The sequence below is a fragment of the Bos javanicus genome, chromosome 19 (genome assembly GCF_032452875.1).
Source record: "Bos javanicus breed banteng chromosome 19, ARS-OSU_banteng_1.0, whole genome shotgun sequence".
In the NCBI taxonomy this organism is placed as follows: Eukaryota; Metazoa; Chordata; class Mammalia; order Artiodactyla; family Bovidae; genus Bos; species Bos javanicus.
Window position 1 is genome coordinate 12,995,719 of NC_083886.1, and position 16,023 is coordinate 13,011,741.

The following is a 16,023-nucleotide window of genomic DNA, read 5'->3' on the forward strand; positions in this document are numbered from 1 at the left end:
GCCCTCAGCCCTGGCCCGGGGCTTGATGGAGTGAGAGGAGACCATGCCTTTGTGTGAGGTGGGCAGGAACTTCTGAGCCTCTGAACCGATGCCCTGGGCCCAGGTCAGGGTCTGCTCCCCGGGTGCTGATGGGAGCTGCCAGCAGGGGAGCCCTGGGAAAAATAAGTTTCTACCAGTGATCTGGGAAAATGGGGAGGACTTGGAAAACAAGGCACTTGTCCAGAAAGATGGGGAGGGGGTGCAGGCTGGACAACCCTGGGTGTTTGGAGGAAAAAGTGCAAGGACACGAGGCCTCAGAGACTCAGACACAACTGAAGCAACTTAGCAAGCCCCGAGGTCACTGTGCACGCCGTCAGGGTGGCCCCGTTTCCCTCGCCCTTTGCAGGATACGCAGACGAATCTATGTCAGAGACCCCTGACACTTGAGGCTCAAGAGGTCAAAGCCACAGAACTAGAGGTGTGGCTGGGAATTCAGCTCAGGTCTCTGTGGCTGCACAAGGTCCTTGCTTGTATTCACTTTCCTCAGTGTCATCGCCTGGCAGCAGGACTAGCCAGAAATCAGGACGGAGGCACAGAGGGCAGGCCTGGACCCCTCACCCTGGGGGTCGGCTGGAAACCCCTGTCCTGAAACCAACCTGGAGCTGAAGGGACGAGGTTCCGGTCCCAGGCTCCAAGCCGGGATGACTCTAGGTCCCCATCTAGTGGTGAGAGGTGGGTACTGCCTCACCGACCACGCAGCTCAGTGAGACAGGTCCAGGTAGGTCAGCAGCAACCCACTCTCCAGCAACAAACAACCCCTGTCTGGGCCTGGGGTGAGAGAGGCCCAGGAGACAGGGCCTCTTAGGAGGCAGAGGAGGCCCCACTAGGTGGCATCAGTGGGCTTCACTGCCCTCCGGATTTCTCTGTAGCAGCCTGGTCAAATGTCGGGGCTCTGTGCTCAGCCGCAGACCCTCCAACACACAGCCCCCTCCCCCCACCCCCTAGCCTGACATCCAAGTCTAGGACAGGTAACCCTGGCTCAGGGACTTGGTGGTCTATCATCCCAGACGGCAGGGTCTCAGTGGCCGGAGCTGGTCTCCAGGGTAGAAGGGGTCACCCAGTTCTGGTGGGCTCAGCCCTGGCTGCTGCCCAGGCCGGGGGAGAATTTGCCCTGCCCCCAGATGGCCCCCAGGTCCCATCCTTAAGCTCCTCCAAAGGGGCAAGTCCTCCCCAGGAGGGGCAGGAAACCAGCGTTCACTGCGCCAAGCGCTGCTCTAAACAGCCCCTCACTTCAGCCTCAAACAACCCCGGGGCCTAAATACTATTATCTCCAGTTTGAAGAATCGATGGGGAGGAGTAAGCTAATTTGCTCACATCACAGGTTCATTGAATCAGTTCAGTTCAGTCACTCAGTCGTGTCTGACTCTCTGCGACCCCGTGGACAGCAGCATGCCAGGCCTCCCTGTCCATCACCAACTCGCGGAGCTTGCTCAAACTCACGTCCAACTGTAAAATGATGTGAGCGACACCCATTCAGAAGGGAGAAGGCCGAGGAGAAGGTTCTTGGAGAAGGAAGTGATTCCAGGCAGAGGGCAGGGCATAAGTGTGAGAAGTCTCTGAGGCAAGGTCAGAAGGGTTACCCCAGACCTGGGTAGGTGGACAGTGGGGTGGAGGTGTGCGGGGTGGGGCTGGGGAGAGGTGGGCTGGGGCAGGGGGGGCGGGTAGGCAGGACTAATATAAGCCCCTCTCCCAGGCTTGACCCCAAGAGCACAGGAAGACTTTGGAGGGCATCAAGTGACCTTATCTGGTCTGTATTTCAAGAAGGTCCTGCAGGCAGGAAAGATCAGTGGGCAGACATGCGGGGAGGCTCCCACTGGTCCTGGGCGGAGGGGCTTGCCCTGGAGTTGGGGGATGGCGGACGTTTTTGGCTCAAGGCAGGGGTTCAGAGGCAGCAAAGACCCAGAGGCCAGAGAGCCCCAGAGCCGCTGGGGAAGAGAGTCACCCAGCGTGGCTGGAGAGCAGGGTACGAGGGCTGGGAGGGCCGTACATAGTCCATTCAGGCTACTGTAACAAAACTCCAGACTGGGTTCCTTGTAAACAACAGATATTTCTTTCTCCCAGTCCTGGAGGCTGGAAGTCTGAAATCCAGGTGCCAGCATGCTCCGATGAGGACCTTCTTCTGGGTCGCAGATGCGGAGAAGAGAGTCTCTTTCCTTTCTTTTTAAACTTTATTGAGATATAATTTACGGGGTATCTTTTATGACAGCACCTATCCCACTCAAGAGAATCTGATCCTTACAACCTAAGCAGCTCCCAGAGTTTCCACCTCCTAATATCATCACTTTGGGAGTTAAGTTTCAACATGGGTTTTAAGGGGACACAAACGTTCAGACCATACAGCAGCCTGGAGGCTTCTCCTGAAGAGGCAAGTCCTTAGGCAAGATACCTGCCCTCCCCCAGGCCTCAGTTCCTCAGAAGAGAGAGGAGGCCCCACTGGGCCTCAGGGGCTGTCTGTAGTCGACTCCAAGTGAACATCCAGGGCCGGGCACACACAGCCTGAAAGGATCAGGTATGGGCTTCTGGAGGGGGCATTTCATTCATTCACTTATTCGGTCACACATTCAGCAAATGTTTCTTGCACTGCTTCCACATGTTAAGCAGTTTTAGGTCTGGAGACCCAGAAATAAGCAAAGCAGGCGCCAGCACTGCCTTGGAGGAGCCAATGACCTCATAGGAAGTGTGTTAGCGACTCAATCATGTCCGACTCTTTGCGGCCCCACCGACCGCAGCTCACCAGGCTCCTCTGTTGATGAAAATTCTCCAGGCAAGAATACTGGAGTAGGCTGCCATTTCCTTCTCCAGGGGACCTTCCAGACCCAGGGATGGAACCTGGGTCTCCTGCATTCTTTACCATCTGAGCCACCAGGGAAGCTCCTAGGAAACAGAGACCCTAAACAAATGTGTCCCTTCCCAGAGGAAATGTGGCAAGGCCAAAAGGTGGAGTGGGAAAGGGCTTGGAACCAGCAAAGTGGGGCAGGGGGAGAACCTCAGAACTTCAGAGAGGCTGGAGCTGCCTTCTCCATGGAAAATCACCCCCACCAAGGGGTGTAGGCTTGTCTGTATGTGTTTGCATGCACAAATGTCTGTGTGAGGTAGGGACAGGTATATGTCTATAGGTGTGTCTGTGTGTGTCTGTGGGCATTTGTGTGTCTAAGTGTGTTTCTCTGTATGTCTCTGTGCATCTGTGTGTGTGTGCAGGTCTATATGGGTTTGTGTGTGGTTGTTAAATGCATGCCTGTGTACATAGGACTGTCCATATATGTACACATTTGTGTGTCCGTGGGGGGGGGTTAGCATGTTACATCTGGGTCTCCACGTATGTGCATGCATGTGTGTGTTGGTGTGTGAGTGGCAGGGTGACCAACTGGGTGACTTGCTATGATCGAAAGAGTTTCTCAGAACTTGATCTAGCAGTACGAAAGCAGAACTCTAGGAGACACAGTCATGTCAGAGTTGTGGGAAGCCAAAGCTGGGAGGGTGGACAGCCCCTCCAAGGAGGAAATAAGACCGAAAGTGAGTATAACAGAGTGCGCATGCTCAGTTGTGTCCAACTATATGTGGCCCCACGGACTGCAGCCTACCCATTTCCTCTGTCCATAGAAACTCTCTCCAGGCAAGAATACTGGAGTGGGTTGCCATTTCATTCTCCAGGGGATCTTCCTGACGCAGGGATCAAACCCACGTCTCCTGCATCTCCTGCAGTGGCTGGTGGATGCTTTATCACTGCGCCAAAGTGGGGCAAGGCTAAATTAGAAGGGGGGTGGCCTGGACCGAGTGCCCAGTGGGATGGGCAGGAACTCTTGGGGCTCCAGGAAGGAGCCCAGGCTTGGGGTTGGCCAGACCATGCCATGACCCGAGACTTGCTTCTTAGCAGCTCTATAACCTTGGGCAGGTCTAAGCTTTGGTTTTCTCCTCTGTAAAATGCGGATGAGCATATCCACTGCCCAGCTGACAATGAAATAAGAAAAGGCATGCCCAGCATGGGCACACGGTGGGTTTTCCACAGCTCCTCCCCTCAGGCTGAGGAGAAGGTGTGGTGGGGCCAGAGGATACCTTGTTCTCTAGGGGACAGAAATCAACAATGAAGAGAGCAAATGTGCCTGAGCTTAGCACTCACTGGGTGACGTCACCTCTGCTACGATTTTACCCAGAGGAAGTCACTGACCCTTGGGTGGCGGGGTCGGGGGGGGGTGCCTCTGCTGGGCTGACTTGAAGCAGGGTGGCCACCCTTCCCCTGATGTCCTGGTCTTGGGCTCTGAGCCAGGCTGCTTCTCCCATGGACACGTGGCCTGGTGGGCCAAAGAGGGCACCTGGCCCCTTTGCCCTTTCCCAGCCGCGAGGCTGACTCTCACCCATCATCACTTCATCAGCTAACATTTCCAAGGAGCAGGCCCGTGGGATTGTGAAAGAACTCTTCTTTATTTACTGGATGGCTTGGGGGCACGTCACGTCACCTCCCTGAACCTCACTGTCATCGGCTGTGAAATGGGGATTCATCATGAACACCCTGCCAATGAAAAAAAAAATAGTAAAAAGAAAAGGGGGCTTCCCTGGTGCCTCAGATGGCAAAGAATCCGCCATGCAGGAGACCTGGGTTTGATTCCTGGATTGGGAAGATTCCCTGGAGAAGGGAATGGCAGCCCACTCCAGTATTCTTGTCTGGAGAATTCTATGGACAGAGGAATTCTGTCCTGGTGGGCTACAGTCCATGGGGTTACAAAGAGTCAGACAGGACTGAGTGACTAATACTTCACTTTCAGTGAAAGCCCATACACAAAGGTGCCTTGACTGCTCCCCACCCCCCACCCCAAGCCTTCCTCCAGCTAAGGAATTAGCCCAGTTGGATATCCCAGGTCTGAGAGGCACCCTTAAACATGAATACCTGAATGTCCTCCATGAGTATCCCCTTGTCTCTTTTGAAGAAGTCACAGTCAGTGAATAAACCGCGGTGCTGGCTGCCCAATCTACCCTCCATCAAGCTACGCCTCTGCCGCAGCTTGTACCAACGTGCAATCCGGCTTGGATGGGGGGAGGAACCACATCCCACAAGGATGCTGGAGGCAGCTGGAGCCAGCCGGTTCCGGAAGTGCTCAGGACCTGGAATGTGATTTCCTAATTGTGAATTCATTCTGGCTACCAGCCCTGCCCCCACCCCCAGGAATCTCATCAACAACAGCCTCTGTGGATGACCCCACCCATCTCCAGGCTTAGGTTCCTCAAACTTAAATGGAAGTGGAGTCCCAGCTTTTATCTATAAACCTCGACTCGGGGTTGGAGTCTTGGCAATGGCAGATCAAGATCACCTGGTCGCTCACAGACCAATTTGATTTTACTCCAAACCATTTATTTTCGGGAGGAGGATTTGGGGCCCAGAGGAGGAAGTCACATTGTCTAAGGTCATTAGACATTGGAGGACATTCAGGTATAGCAAGTCAGAGCTTGACCTTATACCTATCCTCCCAGCTTCAGCGGTAGATGGACATGGAGAGAACTACTAAACTCCCAGGGTTCGATCCTCTCCTGGGTTACACTGTGTTGAAGGGAAAAGAGCTGGAGGCCGAGTGCAGGAAAGACACTGGCTGGGGTCACACAACAAGCTGGCGAGGTGTGTCCTGGCTTTCTAGCTGTGGACCCTTAGTTAATAAGAAGGGAGGTCATCTCTGGGAGTGAGATGACCAGAGCTCCTCCGGGGACCTTAAGCATCATCTGGAATCAACCTTTCAACCCCGCCACTGGAATCAACTTGGGCCTCACACTCCCTCCTCCCCATTCAAACCTGACCCAGAACCTCGGGGGCTTGTAAACCCAAGGGAGAGACTGTCAGGCTGACTCCTGGGCCCTCCTCAGTCCGCACGACTTCCCACTGAAACAAAGCAGACCTGAAGCCTCCCCAGGCGCCTGGCACCCGGGCCTACGCGGGCAGGGGGGAGAAGCTTTGCAAAGTTCTCCCGGGCGGGGGGTGGTGGTGGCGGCGTGTGCATCCTGCCCGCCGCCGCCCTCGACCTTGGAGACTGAGTGGAGGGAGGTGAGCTGGGGAAAGCGCCTCGGGGGACCTCCGGGCAGGAGGCACCCTGGGTCCGACCCGTCCCTTCACCCCACACCTTCGAGGGCCCCCCACCCGCCAAAGCAGTTCGTCCAGCCCGCGACGAGACCAAGCCCATAGCTCCGCTTTTGGGACGCCCGGAACGCGGTCGTCCGGCGGCCTCCGGCTCCGAGGGGGAACGCGAAGGCTCCAGCCCGCCGGGCACGCTGAGGGCGGCCGGGCCGGGCCGGGCGTGGGAGGTGTTTGCAGATGCGGCTTCGCAGGCCAGGGAATTGGCCCGGCAGGGCGGTCCCAGGAAAAGGGAAGAAGTCCCCCACCCCACCCCGAGCCTCGGGCAGTCCCATCCTTGTGTCTGCCTCCTCTGTCTGGAGTTTCCTTCGGGTGCGCGGAGCGCCTCGATCTCTCAGCGGCCTGCGTCCACCCCCTGGGCCTGCGGCCCAGTGTCGGAGCGGATGCTGCCGCGGCTCTGGGTCCAAGGTAGGCTCCAGACCCGGGGCGGGCTGTCCGGCCGCCGCTCGGCCCCTGGCCTGGAGCGCCATCTGGTGGACATGTAGGGGGTTGCCACAGCCTGCGGACAGTCGGTTCTCCGCCCGGAGCTGCGGAAGAGGGGCGCAGGGCAGAGGGGCTGCTGTCGGCTCCGGGAACCAGGTGCTTCAAGGAAGGAGTGAGGGGTAGGGGGAGAGGGGCCGCGCTTCCAGAGAACACAAAAGGAGCTCTAGGTGCAAACCAAAGTCCCCGGAGCGTTCCGGACAGAGACTGGAACGTATTCAGCGAGCGTGACCAAGCTGCACTGCCAAGGGCACGCGCGGGGCAATGCCCAGAGAGGACCCGGAGTTCAGGCTCCGTCCCCTTGGCCCCTGACCCCCGGTCTCCTCTCTGCTGCCCAGGCCCTGGAGCGCAGAGCCCTCGGCCCCTCGCCGGACCGTGTACATGCCGGGCTGGTGCTAAGGACTTTGGCGTCGAGGCAAAGGAGAGGACAGAGTGGGATTGGATTGGGGATACCTCCGAAAGCCGGAAAGGAAGGCAGGCTCAGAGTTTAAACCTCGGTTTCACCGAGACTGTCCCCTGAACCGTCCCTTATACTGGGACTTGGGGAGGAGGGCGGGTAAAGGCCTCGAGCTGGGGCTTTCACCTGTGGGGTGTCCTGGGGGCGCGTCAAACTGAACGCCCCTCTGGCTCCAAGGTGTTGCCCTGCATGGGGTACCCTGGGGAGGCCGGTCCCACTTCTGCACCCATGGGGTGGGGTTGGGGGAGGGCCGGGCCACTGGTGCTCAAGATTTCCTCCGAAGATAGGAGAATGACTTGAGGGCTGGGGAGACTTGGATTGACAGAAGAGAAAACGAAGTCCCTTAAGCTTCCCAGGGTGGCTCAGACGGGCAAAGAATCCGCCAGCGATGTGGCAGACTCTGGGTTGGATCCCTGGGTGGGGAAGATCCCCTGGAGGAGAGCATGGCAACCCACTCCAGTATTTTTGCTTGGAGAAGCCCCATGGACAACGGAGCCTGGCGAGCTACAGTTCATGGGGTTCACGAAGAGTCGGACACGACTGAACGACCAAGCACAGCACAGGTCACGCAATCCTTGCTGCCTAGCCGCTAGGGATCTCATGGCGAGCTCCCCTCCCCCACAGTCTCCAAGCTCCCCTGGGAATCACACTCCTAACCCCAACACCGACACGCACAACTCCCTCCCACACTCCCACGGTGCCAGCGATCAGCGCCCCGCGGCGACGCATCAGGTCAGCAGCGCCCATCACGCCCAGATTCGCTGGTCCGCTGGGGATCACGCCGTCTAGGGCACCCCCCGCCCCGGTGCCAGGCCCTGAAGGGTTAAAGAGGCCTTGGGGGCACCGGAGCGGTGGGACGCGGGGCGCCTGGGCTAATTGGCGACCCCAGGAACAATGAAGGCGGGGAGGCGGGTGGCTTAATTGGGCCAGAGAGAGGCCTGGCCTTTGTCTGAGGCCCGACCGCGCGGGTTTCCGCAGCCGAACGCAGGAGACTCGCAGCTGGGACCCAGCGCAGGGCGGCGAGGGCGACCCCGGGAGGGGGTACAGTGAGGTGGGGGCCGGCGGTGACGGGGGAACGGCTCCCCAGGCTGCGCTCGGGGCCCCGGGGCGCTTTGGGGCCCTGGAGGATCACTTCATCCCACCGGGGAGCTGCAGCCGCCCTGCGGCGAGAAGGCGGCCGCCACCAAGCCGCTCTGCGCGACCGTGACCACGACCCTCCTCGGGAACCGGGTCTCCCCGCGGGCGCGGCCGCGGCGCCAGCTCGGTGCTGCCCCCTGGCGCCAGCAGCCCGCTCCGCACCTCTTCCCCACTCTCCCTGCTGCTGCTGCTGCTAAGTCGCTTCAGTCGTGTCCGACTCTGTGCGACCCCATAGACGGCAGCCCACCAGGCTCCTCTGTCCCTGGGATTCTCCAGGCAAGAATACTGGAGCGGGTTGCCATTTCGTTCTCCAATGCATGCCTGCATGCTAAGTCGCTTCAGCCGTGTCCGACTCTGTGCGACCCCATAGACGGCAGCCCACCAGCCCGTGGAAGTGTCCACGGGATTCTCTAGGCAAGAATACCAGAGTGGGTTGCCATTTCCTTCTCCCCATTCTCCCTAGACAGTGATAAATCAGAAGAAACACACGCGCCCCTCTTCAAATGTTAGAGACCTCCAATAGACACTGTTCACGCAGGGTTTTATTTGAGCCGAGAAAGGGGCCTTTCTGCCCCGCCCTGGTCCTGAACTGCCCTCCTGCACGCCCGAAGGTCAGAGGCAGGGAAACCCGAGCCCACCCTTTCCCAGAGCCCGGACAGTCTTCTTCGCCCTCGCACTGGTTCACAGGCCGACACCCTCCCCCGAATTCAGCGTGGCCTGGGGGCCGGCTCCCTCCCTGGAAGAGGAGGACACGATTCTCTTCTTTGCAAATGGATGAGCCCACGAAGGTGTCCAGGGAGCCTGGAGGCCAGTTCTCCTTCACCCTTCCTCCATCTCACCATCCCCGATGTCCCTGGTGAACTGGAAGCCAGCGCCTCTCGGCCTCGGAAGTGCCCAGGTTGAGCTGCCTGCTAAACCAGGGCATCATGGACACTCACACGCTTCAGAAAGAGGAAGCAGCTGGGAAGGGGTGATGCTGACGGATGGGCAGACCCCGCGGTGGTCTGAAGGAAACTTGCCGGTCTCCCGCCCCTTCCACTGCTAGGATTTGGGGCTGGAGACACCTGTCGGCTGGGTGAGGAGGGGTGGAGAGGCCGCCCTCCTGGGGCAGCAGCTGTCCTGGCAGACTCGGGCGACTGGGAGCGAGGCCTAACGGCGATTGACACAGTGCGACTCCCTGAGCGACCTCCAGCTGAACCCACTATTGTACAGGGAGAAAGTGGGGGAGGAAAAAAGAGCCTCGGGAGCCCCAGTCTTCATACACTGTCCCCCACCCCCGAGAGAGATATAGATGATTTTCACGGGAGGACCTTCAGTCTAGACTCTGCCACTCTGGTCAACAATCCTGATTGGAGAGAACGTGTCCTTTTGAGGTTCAGGAGACGGAGGGATGGAAAAGGAGTCTAGGTTCGCGGTATTTGGGGGACCATGGCCAAACCCCTCCTCCGGACGGAGAGAGGGAGCACCCGTCTTATCAGCCCCACCCAGCCAGAACCTCCGAAAGGAGATGCAATTCCACGGTGGCGCGCGCCCCGGGCCGGGAGCCGGGAGGCCAGGCGCGGAGCGGCGGACGGCGGAGAGCGGCCAGCAGAGGGAGCCCGGCCCCCGGCCCGGCGGCGGCGGCGCTGGACGCGCGCGGAGGGCTCACGGCGGCGCGGCGCCTCCCCGCCCGCCCGCAGCCCGCGCCGGCGCCGCCCGGCCTCACGGCTCCGCTCGCCACCCCGCCGCCCCCGGGGGAGCGCCGCCGCCGCCGCGAGCCCCGGGCGCTCGCCCCGCAGTCCCGGCCTCCGGTCCCGCCTGACGCGCTCGCGGCGCCCCCTGCCCCGCGCGGCCCACAGAGCGCACTGCGCCGTTCACTTCGCATTGCAGCGTTTTATTGTTTTCTCGAGTTTTTGTCGTTTTCGTCTCGCTCCGGAGCGAAAAGTGAAAACCTGAGGTGGAGCCCGCGGGCCGGGCGAGCAAAAAACGCCCGGGCGCAGGGGCCGAGGGGCTGACGGGGTGGGGGCTTCTCCGGGGGCCGGGGGCCCTCTCCGCAGCCAAGTACCTCCTCCCCACCCCCCAGCCCTGTACAATATAGATGCTCATGTAAAAGGAAAAAAATTATAGGCTATGAGTTAATCTCTAAATATTCTGTACACAGCAATGTACACCTTTGAATAAATTAATACCAATTTGCATATTCTGGGAACCTTAAAGCTTATTTACACAAATTACCATTTATTTCATAAATATCTTTTTTTTTTCCCGCCCCCTGGGGACTCAAGACAGAAATGCCACTCCCTCTGCTTACCCAGGGGTGGGAGGGGCGCCTGTCCGGGAGAAGTGGAAGGACTAAAGGAACAGGCCCCTCTCAGCTCAAGTCTACACTGACTTCATCTTCACTGACCTCAGCTCCCCTCACCCCAGATTCTCCAGCGGTCCGGGGCTCCAGGCTAGGGGGCTTTGGGGCTTCCTCCCCTGACCCCTGCACCTTCTGGCTCCCCAGACAGCCAGCCCCGGGCTGAGGCGGGGACGAGGCCTCCCCCACAGCGCTGGAGGAACCGGGACAGGCCCCGCCGATGACACCTTGACACCGGAGCAGACCTGGACCAAATCCAGCGGCCCAAAGCGACTGTGTTCCGGATTCCTTGTGAGGCCCAGGGAAGTGTCCCAGGCCCCGGCTGGCCGATCAGGGTTTCATTCCGGCTGCAGCCCGCTTCTCTCCTTTATTTAAATAAATACCCATTCTGTGCTGTACACGTCCCAAGCAGCAGGGGAGGCAACCCAGGAGGCCTGCGCGGTGGCGGCGGTGGCAGCGGCGGCAGCGGAGCAGCAGGGCGGGCCCCCTCACTTGGGCGACTCCCTGCCGGGGGAGAGGGCTCGCTGGCTCTCCAGCCCACTCACCAGTCTCTGAATGCTCTGCAGTTCACTGGCCGCCTCTTTGGCCGCGCCGCCGGGCGACAGGGCCACGCGGGCCGGGGCCCCCACTTTGCGGAGGGCCAGCTCCGGCAGCGGGCTGGGCTCCCGGCTGTTGCCGCCGCCTGCAGCCTTGGAGCCCTCTGCCGCCAGCCCGGTGGTGAGGAGGCTAGTGCTCGGTGGGATGGAGACCGGGATCTGGTAGGGGCTGAAGCGCAGGCGGGGCCGGGCACTGCCCAGAAAGGGGCTCCGGGACAGGGAACCGGCGGCAGCCGCGGCCGCGGCCGCAGCGCTGGTGGCTGGCAGAGCCGAGGCCGCCGCTGCAGCGGCCGCCATGTAAGTGTAGGGATAGGGGAAGAGGCCTCCGAAAGTGGGCATGGGGATTCCCTGAAAGAAACAAAACAAGACAAGGGTTAGGCATCCCGCCTGGGGTGTTCCTGGGGGTGATCTGGGTGCTGGTGGCCGGGCGACAACTGGGAATCCTTGCCCTACTCTGTTCAGGAAGACAGGTGCTCACATAACCTTACTCCCCAAAGAGCGCAGGTAGTAATGAGCCATTATGCCTATGCCCACTTAAGGCTATGATTCGGAGCGGGCCCTACCAAGCTCTGTGCCAGCTATTACTCTAGGAGTAAGGGAAGGCCATTACAGGCGGCTGACCTAGCAAAGGGCCTTGGGGGAAGAAACAGGGCCAGCCGGGGGCCAGGTGGCCGGTAGGTAACTTGGCTGTGTTGGCAGGGAGGCGCTGCTCGCTTCCAACAGTGTCCTGCCCTGCCTTTTGATCCACAGGTGCCCCGAAGGGCTGGGGCCGCATAGGACGGGAGGAGCTTTGTATATTCTCCCTCCCTCTGCCCACCTGTTCAGGGGTCTCCTGCCCGGGCCAGGAGAAGGCTCCAGATGCCAGTCTGTTCATAAACTGGCCTGAATGCAAAGAACTCCCAGCGGCTCCCTAGTGGCAGCTGAAGAAGGAATGCAGAGTCTTTGCCTGTGGAAAGCCCAGTAGCCGGGAAACCCTGCACAAAAGACCGCCTGCGGCCCAACTTTTGGATTATCTGACCTTTGAGATCATGGTTCCTTCCACGGAGTACTTGGGTATATGGGGAGGAGGGCATGAGCTGACTGAGCTGGGCTTCCAGGGAGCCTCAGGCTGGCTCAGGCAGGGAGAAGGAAGGGAAGTAGCTTAGTCAGAGATGACAAAATACCCTTCCTGAGAAGGTCAAGCCCTACTGAGCATTCAGACCTAGCATCTCAGAGGAAGGAGGGGGCTTCAGATCTCCAAGGTTTTGTCTCTTTCTGATGGCCATAGGAAGATCCCCTGGAGGAGGGCATGGCAACCCATTCCAGTATTCTTCCCTGGAGAATCCCCATGAACAGAGGAGCCTGACTGGCTACAGTCCATAGGGTCTCATAGAGACTGAAGCGACTTAGCACGCACAGTACGATGGCCATAGGTGAGCGGTTAACCACTAGCAGTATATCTAGTGATGCCTCCTGAGTGCTGAGTGCCTGTTCCCTGGCCTTGCACCTGTTAACCAGGCTGCGACTAGAAGCCCTGACTTCCCTGTGACCTCTACGATGCCCATGCTCGTCACCAGAATTTGTCTGGGGAGGAGGCATTCACATACACACAGAGTCAACCTCCAGGCAAATTAAACCTCCAGGCTCTGAACTCCACTTTCTGGAGGCTTCCTTACCAGCTCAGAGCCCCAGATACTGATGCCAGTGCCTCCAACGTTCACTCCACACACCCCTGACGCGGAGCTGTATTTGAAACTCATTTCAGAATCCCTTCCCCCACTTTAAAAATATTTGCTTCTGAACCAAAGGAGCCTTCTCAGACCTAAACTCCTATTTTCCTTCCCTTAAGATAAGATCTTAAGGGTTCAATTTGCCAGAAACCTCAGAGGGAAGAAAATGAATGTAGAGATTCCAAATCTTTCTACAGGGAATATTCCATCCAAGCAACCAAAGAGGCCACTCTCCCCTTAGGATCTTCTAATTTTGCTGCTGCCCACAGTTTCATAAGCTCTCCCCTGGGAGCTCAGAATTTCGACCTGGGCCTGAAGGACTGAGATGTGTGTCTGGGGGAGTTGGGAGACTCAGTGTTGGGGAAGAAAAAGCCCCGTCCTTTGTCAGGTCGCTTCCTGAGGGTCTGAAAGGAGCCCGAGACATCTGGGAGGTGGGTCAATTTGGTGGTCGGTTATCCAGAACACACTGCAAATTCTCGTACTTTTTTTGTCCAGCCACTTTAGCCTTTCGGGGACTAACAGTAGTTCCCAAGAAAAATGTCCTGAGGCAGGCCAGGCAAGTGGACTTACAAAAGCTGGAGGCAGACCCAGTCTGACAGGGCAGAGAGTCTAATGGGTCCCAGTCTATTCTGGGGTTAGAGGGAAGGAAATAGGCCCAGAGAGGGTCAGGGACTTGCCCAAGGTCACACAGGAATCAGAAGCAATCTCCTGGCCAAATCCTGGACCTGGTCTTGGTCTCCCAGAAGCCAGGTGTGGTTCAGAGGGTCCACCGGATCTCCCCAGGAGGGAGTCCTGGCCGGCGGACGCCCGGAGCGCCTTCAGGCCCTATGCCTTCCACCTCTGCCCACCTCGGATTCCCCTTCCTTCCTTATGCTGCTGCCAGCTCACAGGCCTTACCTGAGATGCCAGCATGTGCTGGGAGAGGTGGAATGGGAAGGGCCCGGCGGTGCTGGCCGCACTGCCCGCGGGACCCAGCCCGCCCGCGTCCAGCCCGGTGGCGGTCCCTGGCCCGCCGCCTCCACCACCGCCGCCTCCGCCGGCCACCGAGGCTAGTAGGTGGCCCATGCCCATGGCGGAGAAGGCTCCGGGCCCCATGGCGAACTGTCCCGGGTGCAAGAAGAGAGGCTGGCCGGCCCCCAGCGGCCCGAAGAACTGCTGCCCGTGCAGGTGGCCGGAGAAGGCCAGGCCGGGCAGGTGTCCGGCGCCCAGCGGGGACGCGCTGTCCGTCTGCACCACCAGCGGCGCCAGGCCGGGCTCCTTGCCTTCGCTCGCCTCCTTGCGCCCCTCGTCCTTCCGCCGGGCTTCGGCGCGCTCCTTCTCTAGGCTCCGCAGGCCGAACGGGCCGTCCCCGCCGCTCTCGGCCGGCTCCTTGCCCCTCTCGGGGCTGCGCCGCTCCCTGGCGCGATCGGGTTCGGTCAAGCGAGGGGGGCTGCTGCTGTCCAGGGCGGGGCTGCGGCCTAGCGCCGGCCCCGCGCGTTCCTCGCCCAGCCGCTCGGGCTCCGGGTCACTGTCCGCGGCGCACGACTTCTCCTCGGCTGCGGGGAGAGAGGATGCGCGGCGTTACTGGCCCGGGGACAGATAGGCGCGAAGTCCGAGACGGAGAGACGTGCACAAGTCTGCTCTCGGGGAGGCCACGTCGGAGGAACTCCTGGAAGCTCGGGGTAGTAGGGGTCACCCCATCCAAGATCCCTTATTTACGGGGAGGGCGGGGGAGGAGGAAAGTGAACCCGGCAGAGGAGGCCTTGCTGCCGCAGAGTCACACAGAGCCAGGGCCCTAGGCTCAGAGCCCAGAAGGATCTGCGGGCCACCAGGGACCGCACTCAGAGGAGGCCTGGGGTAGAGGCCTGTCCCAGACTCGCCGCTGACGCTCCCCCCAGGCCTTCAGTTAGCCAGATGCTGAGCACCGAGCCAACCCGGCGCCCGGGGGACACCCTCCCCTTCTCCTCCCGGCCCCACCCGCACCTCTGGTCCGGTGCAGGCGCAGGGGACTGGGCGCCGTCCCCGGAGAGGGTGGCGGTTCCCGCGCAGGGGGAGGGTCGCAGGACGAGGCGTCCGACTCCGCGCCGTCGCGCTCCGGCTTGCAGTGCTCCTCGTACAGGCGCAAGGACGGCAGCGTCAGCTGCTTCCTGGGGATGAGCCGCAGGAGCGGTGTGAGCGCAGCCCACCCCCTGGCCCCTCCACGCCCTGCTCCCCCAGGCACCCGCCAGCCGGCAGCCCCGCGCACCCTCACCTTTTCTCCCGCCGGCCGTTCCCGGTGTCCCGGAAGCCCTTGGCAAACGGGTTGTTGTCGATCTTAAGCTGCGTGATCTGCGGGGACCAACCAAGGGGGCGGCGCCAGGTCAGGCTGCGGGCTCGTCTAGCCTGGCCCGGGGCACCTGGAGGTCAGAGGCTGCTCGCCCCAGAAGAGAGCCCCCGGAGAGGGTACCCTGGGTACCCGCCCGCCTGGGCTGGGCCGCTCCAAGCCACAAGGCAAGGTGAGGTCGGCGGGCGGACCTCGAAGAAAGCGACCTCCAAAAACTATATTCGAGGTATAATCCCTCGACTTGCACACACAAGCCCAAAGCTGTGCACCCCGAGTGGAAATCCGTCCAAGCGAGCATGCAGGCCCACCCGGCCATTCGAGTTAAGGGAACCCGGCACCTGAGCACCCAGGTCAGCAGACACACATGTCGACAATCACAGGCACGGCTCCGCGCACACGCAAGTACACACATGTAAAACAAGTGCCCAGGGAATCAAACGAATTCACACGCCTCCACACGGATTCAAGGCACTCCAAATGGTGCACGCATATACCGGCCCAGGACAGATCGGTTCACAATGACAGGAAAAAAAAAAAAAGATAGAAAAAAATACGGCCGGCAGGACACTCAGACACTGTCCTTCAACCCAGAGTGGTGCACACGGACTTGGGCCTTAGCAGGGGGTTGCCTTGCCCCTCTACAGAGAGGGTGTAGAAAGATAGCAGCCAGGAAAAGCCCTTTCCCTTGAAGGAAACGTCTCCAAGCACATCCCAAGGGGTCCCAGGCCTGAACTGACCCAGAGAGGGATGGGGGGCGGGAGGGGTGGTGGCTGTCACCTGTCCCCCCCCCCCCCCCCCGACCACCTCTGGCTCGCCCAGGAGAGGGAAAACTAGGCCCTGGGTTCCCAGCAGC

At 60.2% G+C, this 16,023-nt stretch overlaps 1 protein-coding gene across 4 annotated transcripts in view; it reads right to left on the reverse strand.

Annotated features, from left to right (window-relative positions):
• Nucleotides 1-16,023, reverse strand: part of TBX2 (T-box transcription factor 2) — a 35,078-nt gene that overhangs the window by 15,714 nt on the left and 3,341 nt on the right. The window contains exons 4-9 of one of the 4 annotated variants that reach the window (XR_009731213.1): nt 15,099-15,175; nt 14,831-14,994; nt 13,766-14,403; nt 11,109-11,507; nt 4,922-5,136; nt 4,378-4,546 (exon numbers count right to left, since the gene is read on the reverse strand). Coding sequence is in view for 2 of the 4 variants with exons in the window: in XM_061390232.1 (XP_061246216.1) it covers nt 5,014-5,136; nt 11,109-11,507; nt 13,766-14,403; nt 14,831-14,994; nt 15,099-15,175 (1,401 nt within the window). In the remaining 2 variants the exon portion in view is untranslated. Of the gene's footprint in view, nt 1-4,377; nt 5,137-10,077; nt 11,508-13,765; nt 14,404-14,830; nt 14,995-15,098; nt 15,176-16,023 lie in introns of those variants that run through there. The other 3 variants (XR_009731214.1, XM_061390232.1, XM_061390233.1) reach the window with 3 other exon arrangements.